Source organism: Tinamus guttatus, unplaced genomic scaffold, assembly GCF_059628265.1.
Source record: "Tinamus guttatus ecotype Peru unplaced genomic scaffold, ASM5962826v1 Tinamus_guttatus_pri_ptg000364l, whole genome shotgun sequence".
NCBI lineage: Eukaryota > Metazoa > Chordata > Aves > Tinamiformes > Tinamidae > Tinamus > Tinamus guttatus.
Window position 1 is genome coordinate 2,125,567 of NW_028288898.1, and position 21,985 is coordinate 2,147,551.

Genomic DNA, 21,985 nt, shown 5'->3' on the forward strand with positions numbered 1-21,985 from the left:
ATAAGTGTATATATGGTAGTTAAGTCTAAAAATGGCAGTTAAGTCTAACATTTGTTATGTTGCTATTGTTTTGTGAAATGACAGAACATCTGCTCAGTCACAAGACACCAGTAAAATGCAGCTTTATGCCTAAAGCAGTATGTCAATCCCTAACAAAAAATGTATATAATGGACTAAGAACAAAAGCTCATTGTCTTTTCCAGTTGTAGTCACTTCTGACCTAATAATGGTTTAAAAAGGAGTTTTATTTTTCTTTTTGAATAGGATGAATGGAAGGATTGAGTAATTTCTGACTCCTTTGAAGAATGGCCCTCTAAATTATTAGTGCCTAATGCTAGCAAAGTGCTTCATCTCTGCAAATTGTATTTATGTCGCTAGAGTACTTTTAAAAAGACAACTGTTTGTCAGTACCTTGAGAGAAGATGTGCTTAGCTTACGGGTCCTTAATATCATATATAATAAGCCATTTTCTGATCTTTGTGCAAACAGCAGCCAGTAAGATGCACGTGCTCACATGACAAGTGGACTGAAATCAGATTTTAGCTCTGCTTTTTCAGAAAGGAAGAACATTCACACACAAATCCTTCATATAGAAAACTAATTAACAAATCCCTCAGGAAACAGTTACTATATGGAGTTTGTGTCTGAATATGCCAAGCACACAGCTTTAAGTGGCTTTATTCTAAAAGTGTGTTTGCTTAGTTTTCCATGGCCATGCTTCATGCCTGGAAAGCCTGAAACTCTGGTGCAAAATACAAGTTTAAAACCCATTTTTCTGATGAAATGAGCTCATTATTCCACAGCTTGAAGTTGTCTCATCAGATATACAGGCATATATGACCCCTCAGAAAATAGACTAATCAAGGAAGTTGATTAAAATTGACATTTTTATCAAATAGTTTTTTGTGGAGTTAGCGGTTATTATTTAATTAATATGTGGGAGTGCTCATTTGGAACACGCCGTCATGAAGAAGTATGAGAATAAATGTTATGTTCCAGTACATCCACGTTGAGAGATCCAGAGACACTTTTGGGGTTAGGCTCGGCAGGGAGCCTGGGGATTGCTCTTGGAAGGCAGCGTAAGGAGCAGCTCCGATGCAGCCCAGCTGCCACCGGCCGCGCGGCCCCGGCCTCTGCCGCAGCTCCGGGAATGCCCGCGAGACGTCCCCGAGTGTCAACAGGGCGGAGAGACAGCAGCCCTGCTCATGGGACTCCTCCCTCCTCTGTAAAACTATCCTTCAGCTTTCTAATGTAACTTAAACTTGGAACCTTGGCTGGAATAAAATGCATGAGTATAGTCATCTGCATCTGACTCAGAGCTGAACAGGAATATGTGAGTTTTACCGTTCAGATGAATCAGGGACAAATGGTAGGGCTGTTCCACTGAAAGTGGGGCACATTTTGTTCAACTATTTGCTTGTTTTGAGGAGAGGTCAGGATTGAGCCGTGAGCACTGACTGAAATCAAATTTTGAAAAGAATGATAACCTTAATGGGCAGTAAACATTTCTGCTTTCACTGGCAAACAATCATCAAAAGCCTTCATTACATTTTGTGTCTGTTCTGTTCATCACTTAGCTGTTTCTGTTCATTCTAAAGGATTATAACTACAAATGCATGAGTCTTCTCTAATACGGTCAAGACACGGTAAATCTGAGAAAGAACTGAGTTATCTTTCCCCCTCATAGGCAATTTTTTCCAATTGGTGGACAAAATGTTGTTTTGTATTGCCATGGCATCAGGCTTCACGTCTGAGAATGATAAGGTTCACCATGATAAGGTTCACCATTCAGCAACTTGTCTATAAAGAATAGCAGGCAGGATTTAATGCTCTTCCCCACTAGAGTCCATCCCCTCTCCTCCCACATCCTGAGCTTCCAGCTGCAGTGTGAAGTTATTTGTGCTTTTGGAATGAGCAAACAGGTCAGTGAAAGGCTGAAAAAAAATCTGAGTTCTCTTGTGTAAAAGTTGGCATATGTTGTTCAACAGAGAAGGAAGGACCTCTTGGCCAAGTGGTCCAGGCATTTGTCATTCCAAGCGTGGAGGATGGCAGTTCACAGGAGCTGAGGAAGGAGATTATAACACAGAGCTTCCCACTGCAGAGAAATTGCTGCCTTCATAGCTCCGCATCAGTTTAACCCAGTTAATACCATTATCTTGGCCTGTGTTCCCGTTCCTCCCTCGGCTCCCAGCCCACCTCCTTGTTAGCTTAGAAACTGTCTCAATCTTCAAAGTATCTGCAGTCCAAAATACGTTTCCCTCAGAGCCAAAAATAATTACAGTGCTCGGGGATAAAGCAGATCAGAAAGCCTGAAATGACTCTGCAGCATTTTGGGGGAAGATACTTGTGGTGAAGGGTACTGGACAGATCCAGAATCTGACAAACGTTGAGAAGCATTACAAACCCTTTCCAGCTGCTTAAAAAACTTTCATATAACCAGAATAAAGGATCTTAATACCAGCAGCACTAACACAAACAAGGTTTTTGTAACTTGCAAAGGGAGACAAACAAGCTGGCTTTCAAAACAATGTTCATCCGTGTGGTATAGCATAGTTTCAGCTGGAAACAGTACAGGGGGTTGAGGGCATCAGCCAAGGAACATGAAACACCTAAATTCTGGCTTTTATATCAGTGAATGTTTAAGTGTCCTACAAAAAATGGCCCAGGTTCAACAGCAGAGGTTTGGTCTAGCTCGGTGAGAAAGCTCTCCTCTGCGCTGTGGAAGAGTTAGCTCCAAGCTTCTTCTTTGAATGATTTTTCTTTGACTGCTGCCTTATAACAAAATGTATTAGTCTAAAACAGTTATTTCATTTCTTCCCCAATAGTGCTGCTGTTGTTGCTGCTCCCCAGATAGGCTGGATCTAGACTGATGGAAAATGAAATGGTGTTTTTCATTCTTTGGAATCATCAGTGACCCGAAGAGTCATTTGTTGCAACAGCAGTAACAACAGGCAGCAGTTCATTGGGACAGAGGGAATTAGAACATATAAAATCAAAAAGATTCGTTTGGGGAGTGAATACATTATTATAGTAAGTGTCACCAAGAATGATACATTGAGATTAATTTTAGAAACAGCCTCCTCTGTAGGCAGTCCAAAAATGTATTTGAAGTGAAATCTAATGAACAACTCGCAGTTGGTAAAGGCATCTTCTCATGCCTTTAATTTAGAATGCCTTCTAAATCATTGTAAAAATCCTGTCGAGGGGCTGAGGCATCCAAGTGACCAAGCACATCTGAGGAGCAGCAGATACACTCAGCTCTTGGAAGGCTGTCAAGGCCTACTGTTGTCTTCAGCTGTACATATCCCAGAACAAGTACTCAGACATCAGCAGATTATAATGGCATTAACCCCTGATATTCCATATGTAGTCTGCAAGAGGACCAGCTGCAGGACCAGAGGTACCTATGATGCTACTGGAAAACGGAATATGTGGTGTTTTCAATTACAAGTTTGATGATAAATGTTCTTGGTCTTAGGTGGTGGAGAATTTTTGTGTGGACTTTTGTTCCAAAATTTCTGTGAGTCTCGACCAGAAACAATCCTCACTTCTAGGAACAGTTTTGTAAAGAATGGGAGCATGAAAGTGCTTGTTACATTATAAACCCAGGATGACCATCAGGGGTTGTGTAAATAAAATGACCGTTGGTTTTTGCTTCTTCCATTCTAGCTGGATGCTGAGAAGGCAAAATTCAAACTGGAAAGATGGGCTTCCCGAGAGGCTGGCAGCGGGGCTGGAAGAAGTGAGGAGACAGAGTCAAGTGGGGATTGCGATGATGAGGATGGCTGTCAAGGATCTGGTGACAGGATTCACTCAGCAGGTAAATACAGTTTTATAGGCACATAAAGAGCTTAGAAATTCCTAAGTGTCACAAATAGACAGGCAGAGTTAAGACTTGAATCCTTCTAAAAATCCTACTAAACTCAGCAGGTTTGAATCTTCATCTGCTGTGAAGAGCTGCTGTAAAAATAGAAGGGTATAGACAGTCATCCAATGTAATTTTAATATTTGGCATGCAGATAAAAGACTTATATTTAGACTGAATAATACCTACAATGAAATCTAGATCGCAGAAATATGGGAGCATTCCTAAATTATGTAGGCTCTTAAATCAATAGAGAATTAACGTCCTTATAGATTGTGTTAAGTGCTAATGTAAATGTTCGTTGCATAATGATGCTGAGGAATGATCCAAATAGAGTTTACATCTGAAAGTATGTATTTTGGAAAACACACAAACTATTATTTCTTTTTGAAAAGAGAGGTGATAGATAAAGGCGATCTTGATTTAAAATTTCTCATAGTGTCTAGAATGTGTTCTGATGTATTTATTTCTAGAATTAATTAACTGATATGTCATTAAGTGAAGAAGCCGCATCAGAACCTAACCTAACTTCACCAAAATGCCTGCAATTTAACAGGTCATTAAATAACTTAAAAGGTAACTGCTTTAGTAAAAAATAGCATGTTTTCTTCCCAAAAGTTTGTGAATATGTTTGGTTTGGATATTCAGGTATTTAAAATACGGTCATATTAGCAAGAGAAGAATGAGAAATGCACTAGTGGATATTTGTGTTGAAAAATAATGCTCATTAAGCACCTAGTTAGCACCTAGTTAGGTCGTTTTGAAACTGCTGCTTTCATTCAGTTGAGGTCAGTACAAGTACATCCTCATTTTCTTTTTTTCCCCACTAAGTGGACAGTGGGAAAAGGTATCCATATTCAGGTAACCTTTGCCAGCTTTGGTTAGGCTGTATTCAGGACTTCAGTTGCTCCCTTGTGATTAGCTGTTTAGGAAAACTGAGCTTCAACATAAATTTTGAAATATGTGCAGAAAATAATTTTAATTTGCAATATTGTGTTATAAAAATCTGAAATTAATTTGCATTTATTTTAACTATAGAATCAAGAAATCTTTTTAAAACTATTTTAAATAATGTAAATAAAACCTTGGCACATTTTGGAAAAAATATTATATAATTGCAACTAACAGATCAAGTGGAGATTTGTAGTCTCTTCAACAGTATTTTTGAATAGAAATGAAGAACTTTGATACAGTGTTCTTTAAAAACTACTACCTTAACGTTTTTTCACTGTTTGCTTTATTATACCCACAAGCAACGAACAGACTGCTAGATGTTTTGGACCATGGAGGTTCGAGAGTGTAAATACTTTGAAGTTGTATGTTTTCCCCTCTGTGTGGTATAATATAAACAAAAGCCAGGTACTAACTACTCTTCAAAGAACAACTAAACTGCAAATACACTGTTTTGGGGAGGATGTGTCTGCATGCCTACGCACAGCAACTTTCACCTGTTCAAAAGGGAAATCCTGAAAGATTTCAATGCTAGACTTAATGTTGGCTTTAACAATGGTAAATGTGGACACTGCCCGCGTGTTTCTTTATTCCGTTTTTGCAATTTGCTTAGATAAAATCTTTCATGTCGATACCCTTCTGAATTTAAAAGAATTATGTTTTCATAACTAGCTGTTTCAGTGGTTTAGTAGGGTTTATATTCAATTTAAGAAGTACTTACAATTCATTTTAGAAAATAATATTGACCCATAACAGTACAATGAATATTTCATCATGTGACAATTATAATGCTGTTTCATAATCAGCCTTAAAATGTTGTACTATATGCAAGGCACTAGCAGTAAATCTGTTTTGCATATCTGGATGCAATTAAGAGATAAAATGGGGAAATCTCATCCTAGAACTTCTTTGTTTTAATAGAATGTTAAAGAAATAAACATCCGCTTAGCTGAATTTCCTGTTGCTGCATGTCTGTAAGACGGTGTTTCTAATTGTACAGCCCATTAATTTTTTATATTTTGGAAACTTAAAACCCCTCAAGTGCAACTGACCTTCGTACAAATGGCACATGCCAACAGTGACTGCTCTTTCCCTGCTTCATGCACAGAGTGCAGGGAGACGTGACCTGAAGCTAAGAGCTAAATCCCAACTAACAGCCTGACGGGCGCTCAGTGAGGATGTTCCTGCTGCCTGTGGCAGGTTTGCATGAGACATCAATGAGAGCCTGAACGTGCCACCAACCTCATCAGTGAATGTTGTAGCTTGCAGTCGTATGGTAGGAAAAACGGAATAGAAATCCTTTCCAAACATACACTTCTTGGCAGATACATCATGTTTTTAGCAACAGGTCCATGGAAAAGAAAAAGGGATTTAAGTCTCAACCTCTAAAATACCAATTTTAGAATACAGTGGAAAGTACAATACAGCTGTCATTTATTTGAAAACTACATGAAAATTAGATTTGCATTTGATTTGCTCACACTCCTGCCTTGTGCACCACAAAAGCCTCCTATTACTTTTTCAGATGGTTAACTGAGAGCCTGGCTGCCAGCTTTTAGACTTGAGTGTCCACCAGGCTGGTTAACACAGGAGTGGTTCTGTGCTTGTGTGGTCCAGCCAGGTCCAGTGTATAAGCATCCTTCTGCTGATACCCCTGCTATTTATTTATTTATTTAGCTCCGGGTTTGCTATCTTTGTATTGCAGCTGCTCTGTCAAGGCATATTAAAATCTTGTCATTTTTGTTCGTCACCTTCTAGCCTTTGAGAATCTTTGCTGTGTGTCAGTTGATCATTCTTTTTAATCTCTTTAATTGATATATGTGACTGTCTATTATTAGTGATTCTTTTGGCTTATCTTTGTTGCAAATAAGTCTTTCCTAGCCAAGTCCATTATTAGCTAAAAAGATTACGGCTTACCCTTTTAACTGTAATCTACTTAATTATACATTCTGTATCATGTGTGTTTATCCAGATGATTTCATACAAACAAGATAAACTAATTCTCAGGAAACTGGCAGTTCTCTTAAGAAAATGATGTATGCTAGAAGATACTTTGAAGTGTCATTTTTTTTCGGTCTTAAAGATTACCATGAGTATCCTTTCCTGGGAAAATATGTGGAAACAGCACTGTCTCTCAAGTAGATCCATGTGTTATTTGTTGGCAAGTACCAACTTTTTAATGACAACATCTGTTAATCATCTTGGAACACAGCTTTGTTAGGAGAGGAAAGCAAACCATATAAACCCTGAACACGGATGGGGAGGTTCCTCTGCGATCTGGACTGCTGCAGTCCCACGAGTTTCTAGGCGAAGTGCACAGCAGCATCTCAGTCCAGACCTTGCTGGGCACTGTGTGACCAGGTAACACGTTCTTACCTCGGTTCCCATTGCAAGAAGAGTCTGCTGATTTCAGTGCTCGCTCTTCAGCCCTCACTGGACGGTGAAGGTGACGGAGGTGTGGACGTGAGCTAGGCCTGCCCAGCACCTTGCAGGATCGAGCCGCAGGAATGCTTGCGAGGAGAGGGAGCAGCGGCTTGCAGTTCAGGAGAAGGCAGAACAGTGACAGCTTCACACTGTGTCTTTGCCTCTCCTCTGTTGTGATAAAAGGAAAAGCAATGTTTCTGTTCAGGGAGAAGTGGGATTAAGGCAGTGCAGTGTGTTTCCTACTCGCAGCTGTGCTGCACAGCTGTATGTTGGGACAAGGCCAGGCTGTGACAACTAACACATAACAGGGCCCGAGATGGTTCTGCTGCGCTCCTGGACGAGGCCGGCGCAAGCAGGAAATCTCTTCAGGACAATCATCAGTTGCTTTTCCACTGAGCCGAGGTTTGAGGTAACCTTTTGACTGTAGGCAGGGACCTGGTTCAAGTGCAACCCTAAAGTCACCTATATCTAATTCCAACAACAGTTTTCTTGTGCACCTCTTTCTTCCTAATTCCTACTTGTATTATGAAGCTCCCTCCATTTAATAAGTCCTCTCTGATTTTGAACATCTCAGTAGTATATCCTGAAATGTCACATTTCAGCACTTAAGTAGGACCCTCTTACAAATTTACTTTCTTACAACATTCAGCTGACAAAATTCCAACCGTGGTTTTCTTCCTTGCTGCTAAGACAACCCACAGCAATAGCGTGTCCTTCTGCCCTAGGCAGAGTATCAGAACGGTTATTCTGGTTGTACGTTTCTTTTCCAGATTTCTTTTTACTACGTGCAGACTTCCTTTTCGCTTTGTGTCTTCTGTCTGATGTGTATCTGCCCTCAACAGCTGTGGAAGGTTAATGTATTTTTTCTCATCATTCATGAATGTTCTCATTATCAATTTTTCTTCCAGACTATCAATATTCTTCTATTCTTTATAATGTTCTCATCCTCCCGGCTTCTGTCTTTTCTAAGCATTAATATTACTGTCTGAGTTGTCATTTTCATCATAGTTCATTTCCATTCCCCATGTTACGGGATGCACTTACACTTGTATTTATCTAAATATGTAATTGTACAGCTGCTGATTTTGTAATTATTAGTACAAAACATCAATATTCTGAGATCATAATATCTGCTGGCAGTCAGCCACGCTCATCGGGTTCCCACTGCCACACGTCCTAGTTCCTCGCAGCTGATCCTGGCTCACAGAAATACTGCGTTTCCGCAGGCTCCTCTCTCCCTGCCTGGGGAATCCTCTCCATCCCGCCTCGCCGCGCGCTGCCTTCCTCAGCTCTCCTTCAGCATCCTTGGTTGCACACAAGACATCTGATTTCCTGCTCCATTTTTAGAGAGCCTATAAATTCCCTGATTGCTGCCGTATTGAAAAGGCCTCTGTCTATTCACAAAACATACAGAAACAATTTAGGCCATTACATAAGATTTGTTTTTAAAAAATCACTGTTTTCAAAGCTTTACTTTTGTCTTTTCAAGTGGTAGATAGAGATGAGCCTCAGTCTACAGCAGCCTCAGCAGAGCCTGTCAGAGGGCCCTAGCACGCGTGGGGAGAAGGGGGCGGTAGTTCCGCAGGGAAAGGTTTCGGATACAGAGCTGCTTTTAGAGATACAGTCTGGGGAGGGGCATAGGACCAAGAAAAGCAAAGGAACTTGAACAATCACAAAGAAAAGTAAATTACAGATTCTGATAAATGAAAAATGCAAACTGAATTTGGTATGGCTGGATACAGATGGGGTTTTCTTTGGGCTAGGGTTGGTGTCACACTGTTTCCTTATGGCATGCACAATTTTTTAAGCATTTCTTTTGGTGACAATGGCATCTCCTGCAGCTTCTGTTCTGTGCGGCTGGAATGAGAGGGCGGCTGAGAAGGGGACAGGAGGAGAGGATTTGATAAAGAAAAAAAAGTAAAAGATTTTCCCCCCTCCTTATCCTAGATCTTTGTTAAATCTGTTTTATAATCTGCTAATGTAGAGAAAAGGTATTATGTGTCATTATGGTGTCCTTCATTAGACAGTATAATTTGGACTGGAATGCGAGTGAGAAGAAAGGGATAATCATTCTTAATCCTGCCTCAGCCTCAGCATTTATACAACAGTGCAGAGTGTTAGAAAAAGAAATGAATGGGATTGCAGCAGCTTCAGGCTCTCCCTGCTGGATCCGAGGAGCGCTCCCCCGTACCACTAGCTCTCCTGCTTGCATCCATGCAAGACGGGAGTTTCTGCCCAGCTGTATTCATGACTTTCTGCAAGACCAGATGAGCAGCCCCTGCCCAGGACTTTTTTCCTAATGCTAATCAGAAAATCAGGTAGAAGAATGAGAGACTTAGCAGTAGTTCCATGGTTGTGTGAACAACTTTGGTGTCATCTCTGTTTAAAGAGTCAAAAAATGTAATTTGGGGAATGTGATTTTAGCATCTCACCAGAGGGACATAAATTGGAGCAAATTTGTGATCGTTATAGCTGTGTTTAGACAAAATTAAGAGCAGTTTGTCTGCTTAGGGTATAAAGCCTTCCAGTGTGCTGATCCGTGCTGAGAAATTAAACATTGGCGTGATCAGGACAAAGGCATTTGGGGCTTACCTGTTTGGAGCAGCCCTGCATAAGCAGCCCTCCGAGACTGCCTTGGAGAGCACTGAAGAGTAATGTACTTTACCAGCTTTCTATTAAAGATACTACAAGTTTTCACTGACTGCAGCCAAACAAATTTGACTAACTTTGTCAGCAACATTTTATCTAGTTACTTTCTGCAGGAGCAACTCCGTGTGTATACGGATTTCTGAGGTGTGTTTTGAAAACAGCCCAAAGCTGAAAACCACTGATCTGATTTTCCACTGAGTTGGCAGTCACCCACATTTCTGCTGTTTTTAAACACACTCATCTCAATTCATTTTTAAACAAAAATATCACAGAGCTGGATGGGCCATGGCAGGACCACTGGAGAGGGACCTTTGCAAAGGAATGCGATTGAAGGAGGCAGTTTGGGGTGTGATGGCTGAAAATCTGAGCAAGAAAAGCTTCCCAGAAAACTTGCATCCTCCACGCATGAGGCAGGACATAGGTCTACTTCTGTGGAAGTCACTTGCAAATATAAGGCTGGTTTAGAGGCCAAGATAAATGGAGAGCAAAAACTCTGCTCCTCAAGCAGCTCTCCTGAGCTGAGGGTGATTTAGATCCCTCTGACAAGAAGTTCACTTAAGAACTGTAATAATCTTGGTTATGTCGAGTAGTGATAGGATAAATGTGAGGGTTAGGACAATTTGCCCCTAAAATGCCATCAAGTCAAAATTAATTAAGAGAGGAGCTAACAATTAAAGGTCTTTCAGATGACTTCAAAATACCTACCTCGTGCAACTCAATGGAAGCTCAGTCCAAAATGCTCATGGCATTAGGCTGTACATTAGGCAAACAATCGAGAAGCCTAGGGAGTACATTCCTCACTTGCCAGGTAAGCCTCATCATAGCCAAGGGGAGAGGATTAGTGCCCCATCCCCGTGCGTGGCCACCCTGCTCGCTACAGCAGAGCCCGAGGCCGACGCGGGTGACATCCGAACAGCATCGTGAATTCATAGGGCTAGGTCTTGGGTGACTTGAGATCCAGGTACTTACTAATAACGTAAACCAGCTTGCACATAGTTGGATAACTTCCTTGCAAGGAGTTGAAGATTAGGCATGTTATTCCTCAACAGGTGATTCTTGCATCTGATTTATCCCACAGTGTCTCTTGTCTGCTGGTATTTATTTCCATCCTTCTACTGTGAAAGCAGGTCAGTAATATTTCTGTGAAATCTAACGCTCTTCAGGACAGTTGATATCTCTCAGAGGTGTTTCAGGCTGTGTTGCCCTCTGGCAGGCTCCGACCCAGGAACTTAATATAATTGGCAGAACAGTGGAGATAGAAAATTGGTTTTAAGACACGCTGGAAGGTAGAGCATGAATCTGTGCAAATAAGGTTAAATCTCCCAATTATGGGTTACTAAAGGCCTTTGTTGTAGTTGTCAGGGATGGAAAAGCCAGCGTGATGTGGGATCCTATAGCACATCTTCTAAAGTCATTTTTTATCTAGTTTCCTCCATTTCCCTCATATTGTCCTTCACATATATTCCTGTGAGATGTTCAACTTTTTTTTTTTTTTTTTTCCTGATTTACGGCTCTATTCTTTGTTCAGGTCTCTGAGGTCTGCCTGTTTGGTACAGTTAGAAGAAACATATTTAGTGTTTTCAAAGAGGTGAAACCAATAGTTGTAATATTCTGGTGGGGAAAAAAAAAAAAAGGCTAGTTTGGAATAAGCACTAGAAATGATTTCTGGCAGCGTGCGGACTGCAAGCTCTTGCTTGAAGTCTGGGAGAGGCGTGAAGGTTTAACAGTGGTCATCTAAACAGTGTCCAGGGGTAACAGCCAGTCTTTTGTTTCATTCAGTTTTGTTGTAAAGATCATTAAACGTTCTGCAAAGTCCAGTTTTAGCCCACCGAGTGGCTGTCCCCAGTTAGCAGCTCTTGCAGAAACGTGAGCAGGGGTGGCTGAGTGTGGGCATGGAAAAAATCCATTGAGCCGCTGCGAGGACCTGGGGGTGAAGTCTGCTGGTTACGGGAGCGAGATCCCACCTTGAACGTGCTCAAGATTTATCCATTTATTGCCTATGTAAGAATATAAGAAATTCTCAGCTTTCAAAAACGTTGCCTTTATCTCAAATTAAAGAGGCTAATAAGAATTTGCCATTGCTGTATTAAAACTGCCAAGTAATAAATCATCATCAGATATTTATAGCTCCCAATTAAGACTGGTGACTCAGACACACTGCTGACCATTTAGCAGTGAACTCTGATAATCCAATCTGGAGCAGCAGGGAAAAGGAATAGCTTTCTGATGTAAAGTCAGGCAAGTAATTTCCTATTTAAAATTTGATTAGATAAAATCTTTTGAACATGTGCTTGTGAAGGAACGGCCTGCTTAAGCCTGTATAGTGCCGCAGCACGTGCTGCACGCCGTGACAGCCGAGCCCTGCAGGAACGTGGCACGGACCCGAGCGCGTGCGGGGAGGCAGCGTGCCCAGGACCGACCCCGTCGGGATGCGGCTCGGGCACAGCCCAGGGATTAGAGCTGGGCGCGAGGGGAAGTGCAGTTCGCATCCTCTCCCAAAAAACACGGAAAACTTCTTGTGTTGAAAAAGTAGCTTTTTCCAGAAGAGAAACATTTGGTACCAAATGCAATTAGCCAAACATTATTTTGAGGGGATGTTTTTGTAAAGTGTGTTTGTTTGGTTTTGTGTGTGGTTTTTGTCGTCTTTTTTTTTTCATAAAGAAAGGAAAATATAGATTCAAGCTGGCATTTTTTGTTGCCTGAGGAAAACTTCATAGTTTGTAAGGCCCTCCAGTAAGCTTGGTATTTCCAGTCAGAGAAATCGTCTTGATTTAAAGGCATTATATTTTAGAATTCAGGAGAAAAGAATAAAAGAGAAAAAAAAAGAAAAGGAGGAGAGAGGAGAGGCCCAATTCTGCCCTGGTAGGCATCCACGGGAATTTTTCCTCTTGACTTAATGAGGTGATAATTGGAGCCAACAAAGGAAGGGTTAATGCTGTTACCCTCGCTTTTGCTGAGCAGGAATTTCTCCTGCAGCAGGTACTCTTGTGCCTGAGAGGCTGCCCGCGAGCCTATTGCTCAGGCTGGCTTGCAGCGACAGGGCCTGCCTATCCCAAAATGCAGAAAATGATATTGTTTCAATTTAAAGAATTAGGAACCAGCGGCACTATCTTTTTATCATATGCCAATTTGTGTAATTCACAGAGCTGATGGTAGCCTTCTAAAATTAGCTATTGGCTTAATTAGTAGTACAATATGGTGTCAAAACTGGGATACTGTCCCATCCCAAGTTAAACTCCGTAATCCCACTGCAGCAGTGTGGCACAACTGTAGCCAAAATGGAACCTTTTTTTTTTCATTCATCATAAAAAGTCCACACACAGTAGTCCTGGGAATAATTAAAAAATACTATTTTTGAAAAGTGACCAACTACTCAGGTTCATTAGAAATAGTTTTTCTCTCTTCATGGACCCTTCATATTTTGCTAAGATGTCAGAGACTGTATTATATGGCCCCAGTTTGAAACATGTGCTTGTATGTTCTAGGCTGCCTGGAAAAGATCTGCTGAGTTTGAATTCATTCCACAGGACCTGGTGGGGGAAATTTTTCCTTTAAGTTTCTTGCTGTACGCTCTGGGGCGAGGGGCAGCCCTCACCATCTGCACTACCTGCGTGAAAGCAAAGAGTGGAAAGGGCTGCGAGAGGGGAGGAGGACGTGGGGAGGCTCTCGTGGTGGAAAGGAACACCTCGAAAAAGGAACACGGGTGGAAATGAAGGGTGCTGGAGTAACAGGCAGCATTTCCTGCCTGCTATAGGTTGAGCAAAATCCGTTTTATGGCCTGGGTTTTGGTGTTGCCTTGCAGTGTGTGCCTGTCAGTGTGTGCCTGTCAGTAGTGGACTTGTGTGAAACAGTGAATGTCTGTCTTTGAGTGGGTCTGTTGGATATACAGGTCTGTCCAGTTGAGAAGGAAAGTGCTGACTGTCTCCACACTGTTTTTAGGCTTTTAGTCTCTTGACATAAACTCCACATGGGTATCATGAACTGGGAAGAGCTTAATAAAAAAAACACTTAATCATATTCTGAGGTCCTGTGACATCGCAACAGATCCTTGACAACTTGTCAGTAAATGAAAAAGATTCATGACACTAATGGGGACACAACTGTGGTTCAGTCTCATACCCGACTGCATCACAGGAAGTGTCCAGTGGGAATCTCCCCATTAATCCCCTCAAAACGAGTCATCAATGTCCATCCCTGAGAGTAAAAAATTACAATTCTTTTGATTTAATGCAGAAGACTAGATACTGTCAGCTCTACTTTCCACTTTAAAATCAGTTTGCCTACTCTTTGTCAAGAAAATTTGCATAATCTATGTCACAACACAAATTGGGAGTGTGTTATATCAAAGAAGATTTGAAGTGAATTTTTTAAATGAAGATAAATCATACACTTCTCTGCAAACTATATGAAAATATATTGCAAACTATAAAGAAATCTACTCTCTAAAGAAATATGCAAGCATAGAAAATATTTTTGTGTATAAATATGCCGAAAAACCATCAATCTACAAAATACATGAAAAGAAGGTTTTGTAAGAAGCAAATTATAAATTCCTTGAATGACAATATTCTTGCACAGATTATGCAAACATTGCATGCACTTCAAGTGAGGTTGTGTTTTATTAAAAATGTAACTCATGATAAAATAGATGTAACATTTGAATAGCAATTTAGAATTTATATCATTCTTACCTTATAAAATGATACTGAAAAACTGAATTGAACTAACACAAGCATGTTCAATATGCATGAAATTTCTATTTAGTCTGTAAAATGCAGAAGAGAGCGATAGCACCCATTTCCCAGTGTTGTAATTACTGTGACACCATTTGTAAAGCATTTATGTAAAGTGCAGTATTCCAACTATGTGCAAAGTCCCTGCATCTTGTTAAACACCAGATCATTGATTTCAAATCATTTTCCTTGTGATTATATTGGTAAGTGCAATGCAATCCATCACCACTTTGATCTTATATAATAAAACAGAGTCTCTTACTTTTCTATGTGTTCTTTCAGCTAGACTTAGCTGTTATCCACACTCTTCTAACACTGCAGTTTCTAAAGAAGAGCAGAAGACTATTAAAAGTGGATTTTTACTTTATTTGTTCTCTCACATTATAGAGAGGCCCTGGGCACAGGGAGCCCCCGTGGCACAGCCACCCTGCACAGTCTGCACGAGTGGAATCTGTTTTCTCCCAGGGTCTTGTTCAGCTCCCTGATACCATAAAGTGGTGCAGGAGACTACATTAATACTGCTCTCTTCCAGCGTAAGGCTTTGTTCTTAGGAGGTGTCAAGATATTACGAGCTTAAGGAGATTTGCCCTGAAAAGAATTTAGAGAAAATTGCTCTCTAGTGTTAGTGTTAGTGACTTAAAATGCCCATCATCCAGTGTGTGACTGCAAAACCCCAACAGGATGTGCGAATGTAATACCGAATCAGTGGGAGGCTTATACCTTTTTTTCTTGAAAGCTCCTTTTAATATTCTTGTTTAAATACTTCATTAGACTAAGATAATGTGCTATTTCGAGCAAAGAAACTACCTGCCATGAGTTATGGGTATACTTGATCTGATTATCAAGTATTTCCTTAACTGAATACCTTTTTTATGAAAAAAATAAACAACATGTTGAAATTAAATTACTACAGCCATAATACACTGCACCAAAAAAGAGATTTTGTTTGGGTTATTTTCTCATATATTTATTAGACTTGGAGACTTGGATACTATCACTGATCAGAACAAATCTGTCATTTCAAAATGGACAACAGGAATTATTTCCTAGACACCCTAATTATGGATATAAATGAATAAAGCCTCTACATTAGAATCAGTCAGATAGATTTAACAATATACAGATGGAAAACCTGCTAGCTATAGGGCTGTGGTCTTTTTCTCCTGCTTGATATAATAGCTTGCACAGTAATGTTAGGATAAACCCTCAGTAGTGCAGAGAAGCATTTGGTTAGGGGCTTCTTGGAGGCTTCAGTTTTGACAATTTCTTTAGGAAGGTGAAAATGAGAAAATTATTTGATCGGTTGGCTTCAATATGGGCTAAAACCCGATCTGTGTGCATGGATTAATTGTTTTGAGACTGGTTAGTTTTAATACTGTGTCAAACTATCAAGGCTTTACAATTGGTGGAGGGTTATATTTCTGTTTAATTAAATAAACCAGCTCTGAGCTGACTAATCAGAGTTTCAGATTAGCTCCTCAGAGAATCTGTAGGTATTAAACACCTAAGGCATTTTTTACTTCCACAGTGTAGTTCTCATTCAGTGTTGAAATGGTCCCTAGACAGTTTTGCAAAGGGTTTGTGTTTTCAGCAGCTAAATGTGGAAGCCCTAAATGCATTATCCCTCTCCAAACACCATTCTCCCTCACCTGTCAACTAATAGGAGTCCTGTGGAGAAATCCCATGGACATTGTTTCTCATAGTTTCTCATGGATATTGCTGAGAAGTATAAATAAAAAGAAAAAAAATCTGCTCTAAGTGCTTTTCTTTTTCAAGCCAAAGTCTTCCCTTCACTTTATTCTGTCAAAAAAATCAAGATTATTAATGTGCCAAGATTTTATTGTAGCTCCACAGGATCTGTCATCTTAGTTAACATCAGTTAAGTACCTGCCCTCAGTGTTTCATCTTTCTTTTGAATATGTATTAAAAATCACACAAGTTTTGAATAAGATAGTACATTAGCAAAGAAATTAATTGCTGTATATAATGAAGAACTCACATTGCTCCTGTATGCTCTATCAAAATAAAATTATCTCCAACTTTAAATAATATTTATTTTAAAAATTTAAAACAGATCATCTTTGAAGATGAACAGACATGGCCCCTTGCCAAAAGAACAATCACATTTTCTACTGCAGAATATATAGAAAATCATAACAAATGTAATTACCTGTTACCACTGCTAAAGGCCCTTCATATTTTAGCACTCTTGAGATTTAACAGATTGTATCACATCTTCCCGATTAACAGTTCTGATGGAGAAATGAAACATTTAGGCATACTGAAATCAAAAATAAATATGATTCAAATTTGAAAAAAAATCTGAATGGCTTCAATTTAAAATGCAATTAAAAATTGCATTTCAATTTTAAATATGCTTACCATAAATGTCCAAACTTCACTATATTTTCTCAAACTCTATGAATTATTTGTTGCCTGTGAATAAATACCAATATAGATTTAATGTTCTCAAACCCTTCTATCATCTTTTCATCCTCTCTTAGAGGACAGTTTAAACAGCCCAAGATTGTTTTGTTTTGTTTTGTATTTTTCAGTTTTTCTCACAAGAAAATTACATCGCCCATTTCACAATTTCTGTTTCACAGGAATCCATGTAGTATTCAAAATCTTTTTTTTTTTTCTGGCATTTTTGGGGCACTTTTGTGATACCAACACATTTTAAGATCACAGAAGTGTCAGGTCTCAAACCCACTTTCTCTTTGAGGGCGGTTAAAGGAAATCCCAGCTGCTGCAGTAGGTATCACTGGTGGAAAGATCCTTTTTCTGATCAGGGCTGCATAAACAGGCAGGACAACCTCACTTCTGGTGTGAATGGACAGAAGGAAAGACAGGTTTTTGGCTGTGAAATATAAAGCCAAAATTTATCTCTATGTTTCTTACTAACATTTTTTCTGTGTAGCTTATGAGTATAGAAGTTAAAAACAGCTTTTCTGGCAGTATCTCAAAGGCTCTTGCTGCCTCGTGGTTTAGGTGTTGGTGTGCTCCGTAGGCTGGAAGGAGCGTGTTCAGCGAGGGCTCAGGACGGCAGCGAGGTTTCCAGCATGGTCTCGCTGCTCACCCATGTGTGCTGGTCGCCATGTCCTTGGGCCCCGGGGAACCTGCCAAACTTGTTTCAGTTTTCCTCTGCTTCCCTCGCTGGGCGCCCAGGCCCCTGGGGCAGCCCTGCCGCGCGCTCCTGCCCAGCGCCTTGGCTTAACTAACCGCTAATTCGCTAGGCTCTCATTCCTGGAAGCGCTGCAGCCTTATCACACGTAGGGCCATATTTGATCTTAGTAAATCTATTTGAGCCTAATTCTCTTCTAATTCTTTGCAAGCCTTCAGTGCCAATCAGAAATATCTTTCCAACATCCTCCAGACACCATCCCCTCTCACTTTGAGAGATTGCAGTTTCTACAACCTGGCATTGCACAATCAACAAACAAAATCCATCACCCTTCAGCATTCGGTGCCAACTGCCTGTTTCGGACCACAGGCACCCACTGCAGCAAAACATGCCCAGGCGGAACGCAGGACATGTAGACAAGTGGCTCACTGGGGCAGGGGCTTTAAACTCCTCTGGACTGAGTCTTGCTACCAGTAGCAGTATGTAGGGTCATTTTCTTTATGTGACAGTGATTTAAGATGAGAAGAGAAATAATATCTCGTTAGCGTCCCGAAACCGCCCCAAGCTAATCTTATCAGCGCACAACTGCTGCCGCAGCAGAGCAGGCCTCGCTGGCTGGCAGGGACGGGCAGGCCGCTGCTCAGGCCCAAGCGAAGGATGCGTTTCAAAGGCCGCAACCCAGGCAAATGCCAAAGCAAACACTTAGTTACATCTCCCTCTCTCACAATTAGGGCTATTCATGTGCTTAACTTTAGCTGATTTGTTGGGCTGAAAACAGATGAGAACAAGTTTCTTCTGAGCTTTCCCTTGCATCAAAACAGATTTTTCGAACACTTTCGTGTGGCGTATGAGAACATCACGGTTTTCCTTTGCTGGTGGCTGCCTTTCTAGCTCACTGCCTCGTGGAGCCGTCGTACCCCAGGGACTGGTTCCCCTGCCGCTTCCTCTGATTTCAGCTGGGAGAGGTGAGGGGCAGAGAGAGAATGAGAGAGACTCAGGCAGTGAGACCTAAGTCATCTCCTGTTTTATCTGCTCTGCAGAGTAATGCGCTATCTGGTGAGGTCACATCAGAAACCACATTATCCCTTCAAATCACCTGTTTCTCTGCCTACTGATCACATGGCACTTGGAGGAGTTTTACAGTTTCTCATGAGGCGGCAGCTCTGACTCTAGGACTGGATCTGCCAGGACTTTCAGTGTGTGTCCCGCCAGCATCGCTCACGTTCGTCTGGGAGCCCGTTCGCTCTCCTCCTTGTAGTCATCTTCAGCATATGCCTCTCACATGAACTCATTTGCCTTTGCTTTCCCAGCTGCACATTACAGGCTCCGATCCCTTTAACTTAACCAAGTACCACGTGCTCCCCAGCTGGCAGGAGAGTACCAGATGCAACAACAGGAGTCATGCAGCCCCTCCTTCCCTTTCTGATCTCCTCTGAAACACCCAACTGTGATCAAAAGGAAAATAGCAATAATCAGCCTAAAAAATAAGAACGATTGAAGCAGCATCAACAGGTACTTCCGTCCCCTAGAATCAGCTACACGGCATTTATGCATCTTAGCAAAACAAAGTAAGTCCTTCCCACTGGATTTGCTATCTTATTCATACATGTCAAATGTTCTATTTACTGCTCTGTCATAATTTAAGTTGTATTTGTACTGTTGAAAAAAGCTGTTAGTGTTGTAGGATGGTATAACAAATAAAAAATACTTTAAAAAGTCTATGAAAGTAAAAAAAATTTTTTTTTTCATAAAAGCAGAGTCTCAGTAGCCCGAAGGAGTCTGGCGAAGACAGACTCCATTGCAGCATGCTTAAAGCGTGCTTCTTGGGCAGCGTGCTAATACTGTACCTAGCTGTATTGTCTGCAGGAGCTGGGCACAATCCTCTAGGTGTGCAGAAATTAGATAAGGAATAATTCTTTTGTATAATAGCATCCCTGGTGTAGTCTTCTGTGCAATGCAATAACATTAATTCAACTTCTTTCCATGGAGCTTATCTTGTGTCCCAGCACGGGAGTGTACTTCTCTTGCATTTTACCTGGGCAAGAAATATTTTCTAACTTCATTGTGTTGAAGTCCAGCACAGGTACTTTACAAAGCAGCTGTGATTCCAGAGCCAGCCCATAACTGTATTCTTGCAACATAATTCTCTTTATTTACAATGCCACTCACCTGTAATTTAAATATCCCATTCCTCATGAGTCTGATCAGTTCTTTTTGTCTATAGTTGTCTGAATACATCATTTAACCTTTAGTTGGGACACTTAAGGCCTGGAAAGAGAGAAGCCTCAGCTCCTTACTCTAACCTGAAAAATTCAATGTCCTGGAAATTTGACTCAGCCTTCCCCGGTTTTGCAAGAAACACACTTAGAACTTTGCCAGCATGCAAAAAAAATGGCTCAAACTAGAGAAGGGCATAGGAATGCGGTCTGTCTCTAGGAATCCGGCCCTCTCCAAAACTGCTTTAAACACATCTATGTTTTATGTTTCTAGTTACGTGTGTTCACTGGAGTAAGTCATAAGGCCGAGAGACTGCAAAGACAGTATCATACCTTGCTGATCATTCATTGATCAGCCAGTCATTCTCATGGACTTCCAGGCAAATGGGATTTCATCCAGGACAAGTTCACTCGGGGAAGCAATAAAAGGCTGAAAGGGGTCTGAAATTATTAAATCCACTCCTTGTTATCCCAGCCACCACATCTTGCCTTTTATAAAATTAATTGTGTTGATTTTAAAACTTGTTTTTGAAAGAGAATTTTGCCCTGCTACCCCAGTTAGGTATCGCCCTTCCGGCCTTTTGCTCTTGGATGGTGAGACAGCTTCCAGCCAAAACCTGTCCTTGGCTCAGCTTGCCAGTGTCCTGTTCCAGAACTGGCCACATAACACAGCTCTTTATCACGTAACAGTGTTTTAAGATGAGCCTTTCATTCCCTTAACCCTCCTGCAAGTCTTTTTTTCTTTCCATCTCATTTATCCAGACCTTTTTTTTTTCTTTTTTTTTTCTGCTTGCGTTACACTCTTTAGCATATAACAGAATTTCACCCATAGAACTTTACATATTAATAAAACTTGGAAGTTTAACTACCTGACTCCTGTCTTTGAGATCATCCAATGTGAGATTCTGCTCCTTTGTTGTACTGACATGCTCTTCTAGCTTGTCATTAACTCGTGCGTTCAGTGTCAAGATTTTTAGTGAAAAAAATATGATTGGACTTCGGAGATTTCCTCCTTTAGCCTCGTAACTTCCCTTTCAGCATTATGCATTGCGTTTTCCTTTTAATACATCTTTATCCATTTTATAATGTCTGTATTCATGAGCTGCTTTTCCATCTTGATTAGTGATGCCATGTTTGGCACTGTGTAAACGCTGATGTCTAGATGAGGTTAGAATACATGAATTGCATCTGCCTTGGGTACTTTTGTGTTACTCAGTACCATTTTCCATTCCCTTTCCTATCTTATCTGTTCTTAGCTGCAAAACAGATTCAACGTGTTTGAGCACTGCTGGAGTCAATGTCACGGCCCCGAGCTACCTGGCTCCCCTATAGTTCCATTCCTGGGCCCAGGTGCCACTCACACTGCACTGAGATAGAACTGATTAAACATTGCTGTCACTTGGGACCCCCACACACCCTCCAGCTGTGGCCCAGGAGCACATTTAAGCTCCCCGAAGGGGCTGAGTTTCCTGGTTTGCCCTTGAGGACTTGCTCCCTGGTCTGGTGGTTGCTGAGCCCTGTTGCTGTTGTCACCCTGCTCTGTTCTCCTGGCTCGGGCAATGGGGACTGTGCCCCACGGGTGAGTCTGAGCAGCCCCTTGTCCTAGGGGGCAGCTGCGCCCCGGCCGGGCTGCTGCTAGGGGCTGCCCTGGGCCTCAGCTCGGGGCTCTGCAGCGAAGGGAAGGCTCTGCCAGGGAGTCTGTCCCCAAGAGCTGTCTTTAGAGCGGCTGGATCACGTAGTGTGCCCTCACCCTAGCTAAGAAGGTGGGTTTCACAATTCCTGGGAAGCTTGCGTGACCCTTCTGCTGTCTCTACACAAAGCTGCAATCCAGCTCCCTTCCCTGCCATGGCAGCACTTGCCCTTCCCTTCCTAAGAGTAGCAAACAGCCTTATCTGAGAAATGCCTTGTTTTTCACAAAATAGTTGCAAAGGAAGCAAGGCTGTGAATCTGTCACTAATGTGATTTTTCTTTTCCTCTTTTATACCCTCATTGTGGTGAATTGTGTAGTCTATTGTTTAAATAC

The 21,985-nt window shown here is 41.2% G+C and overlaps 1 protein-coding gene across 1 annotated transcript in view; it reads left to right on the forward strand.

The window, feature by feature from the left end:
* LOC104580216 (glypican-5-like) overlaps positions 1–21,985 on the forward strand; it is a 269,794-nt gene that overhangs the window by 195,452 nt on the left and 52,357 nt on the right. The window contains exon 8 of the mRNA XM_088530217.1: positions 3,670–3,820. Within this exon, the coding sequence (XP_088386343.1) occupies positions 3,670–3,820 (151 nt within the window). The remainder of the gene's footprint in view (positions 1–3,669; positions 3,821–21,985) is intronic.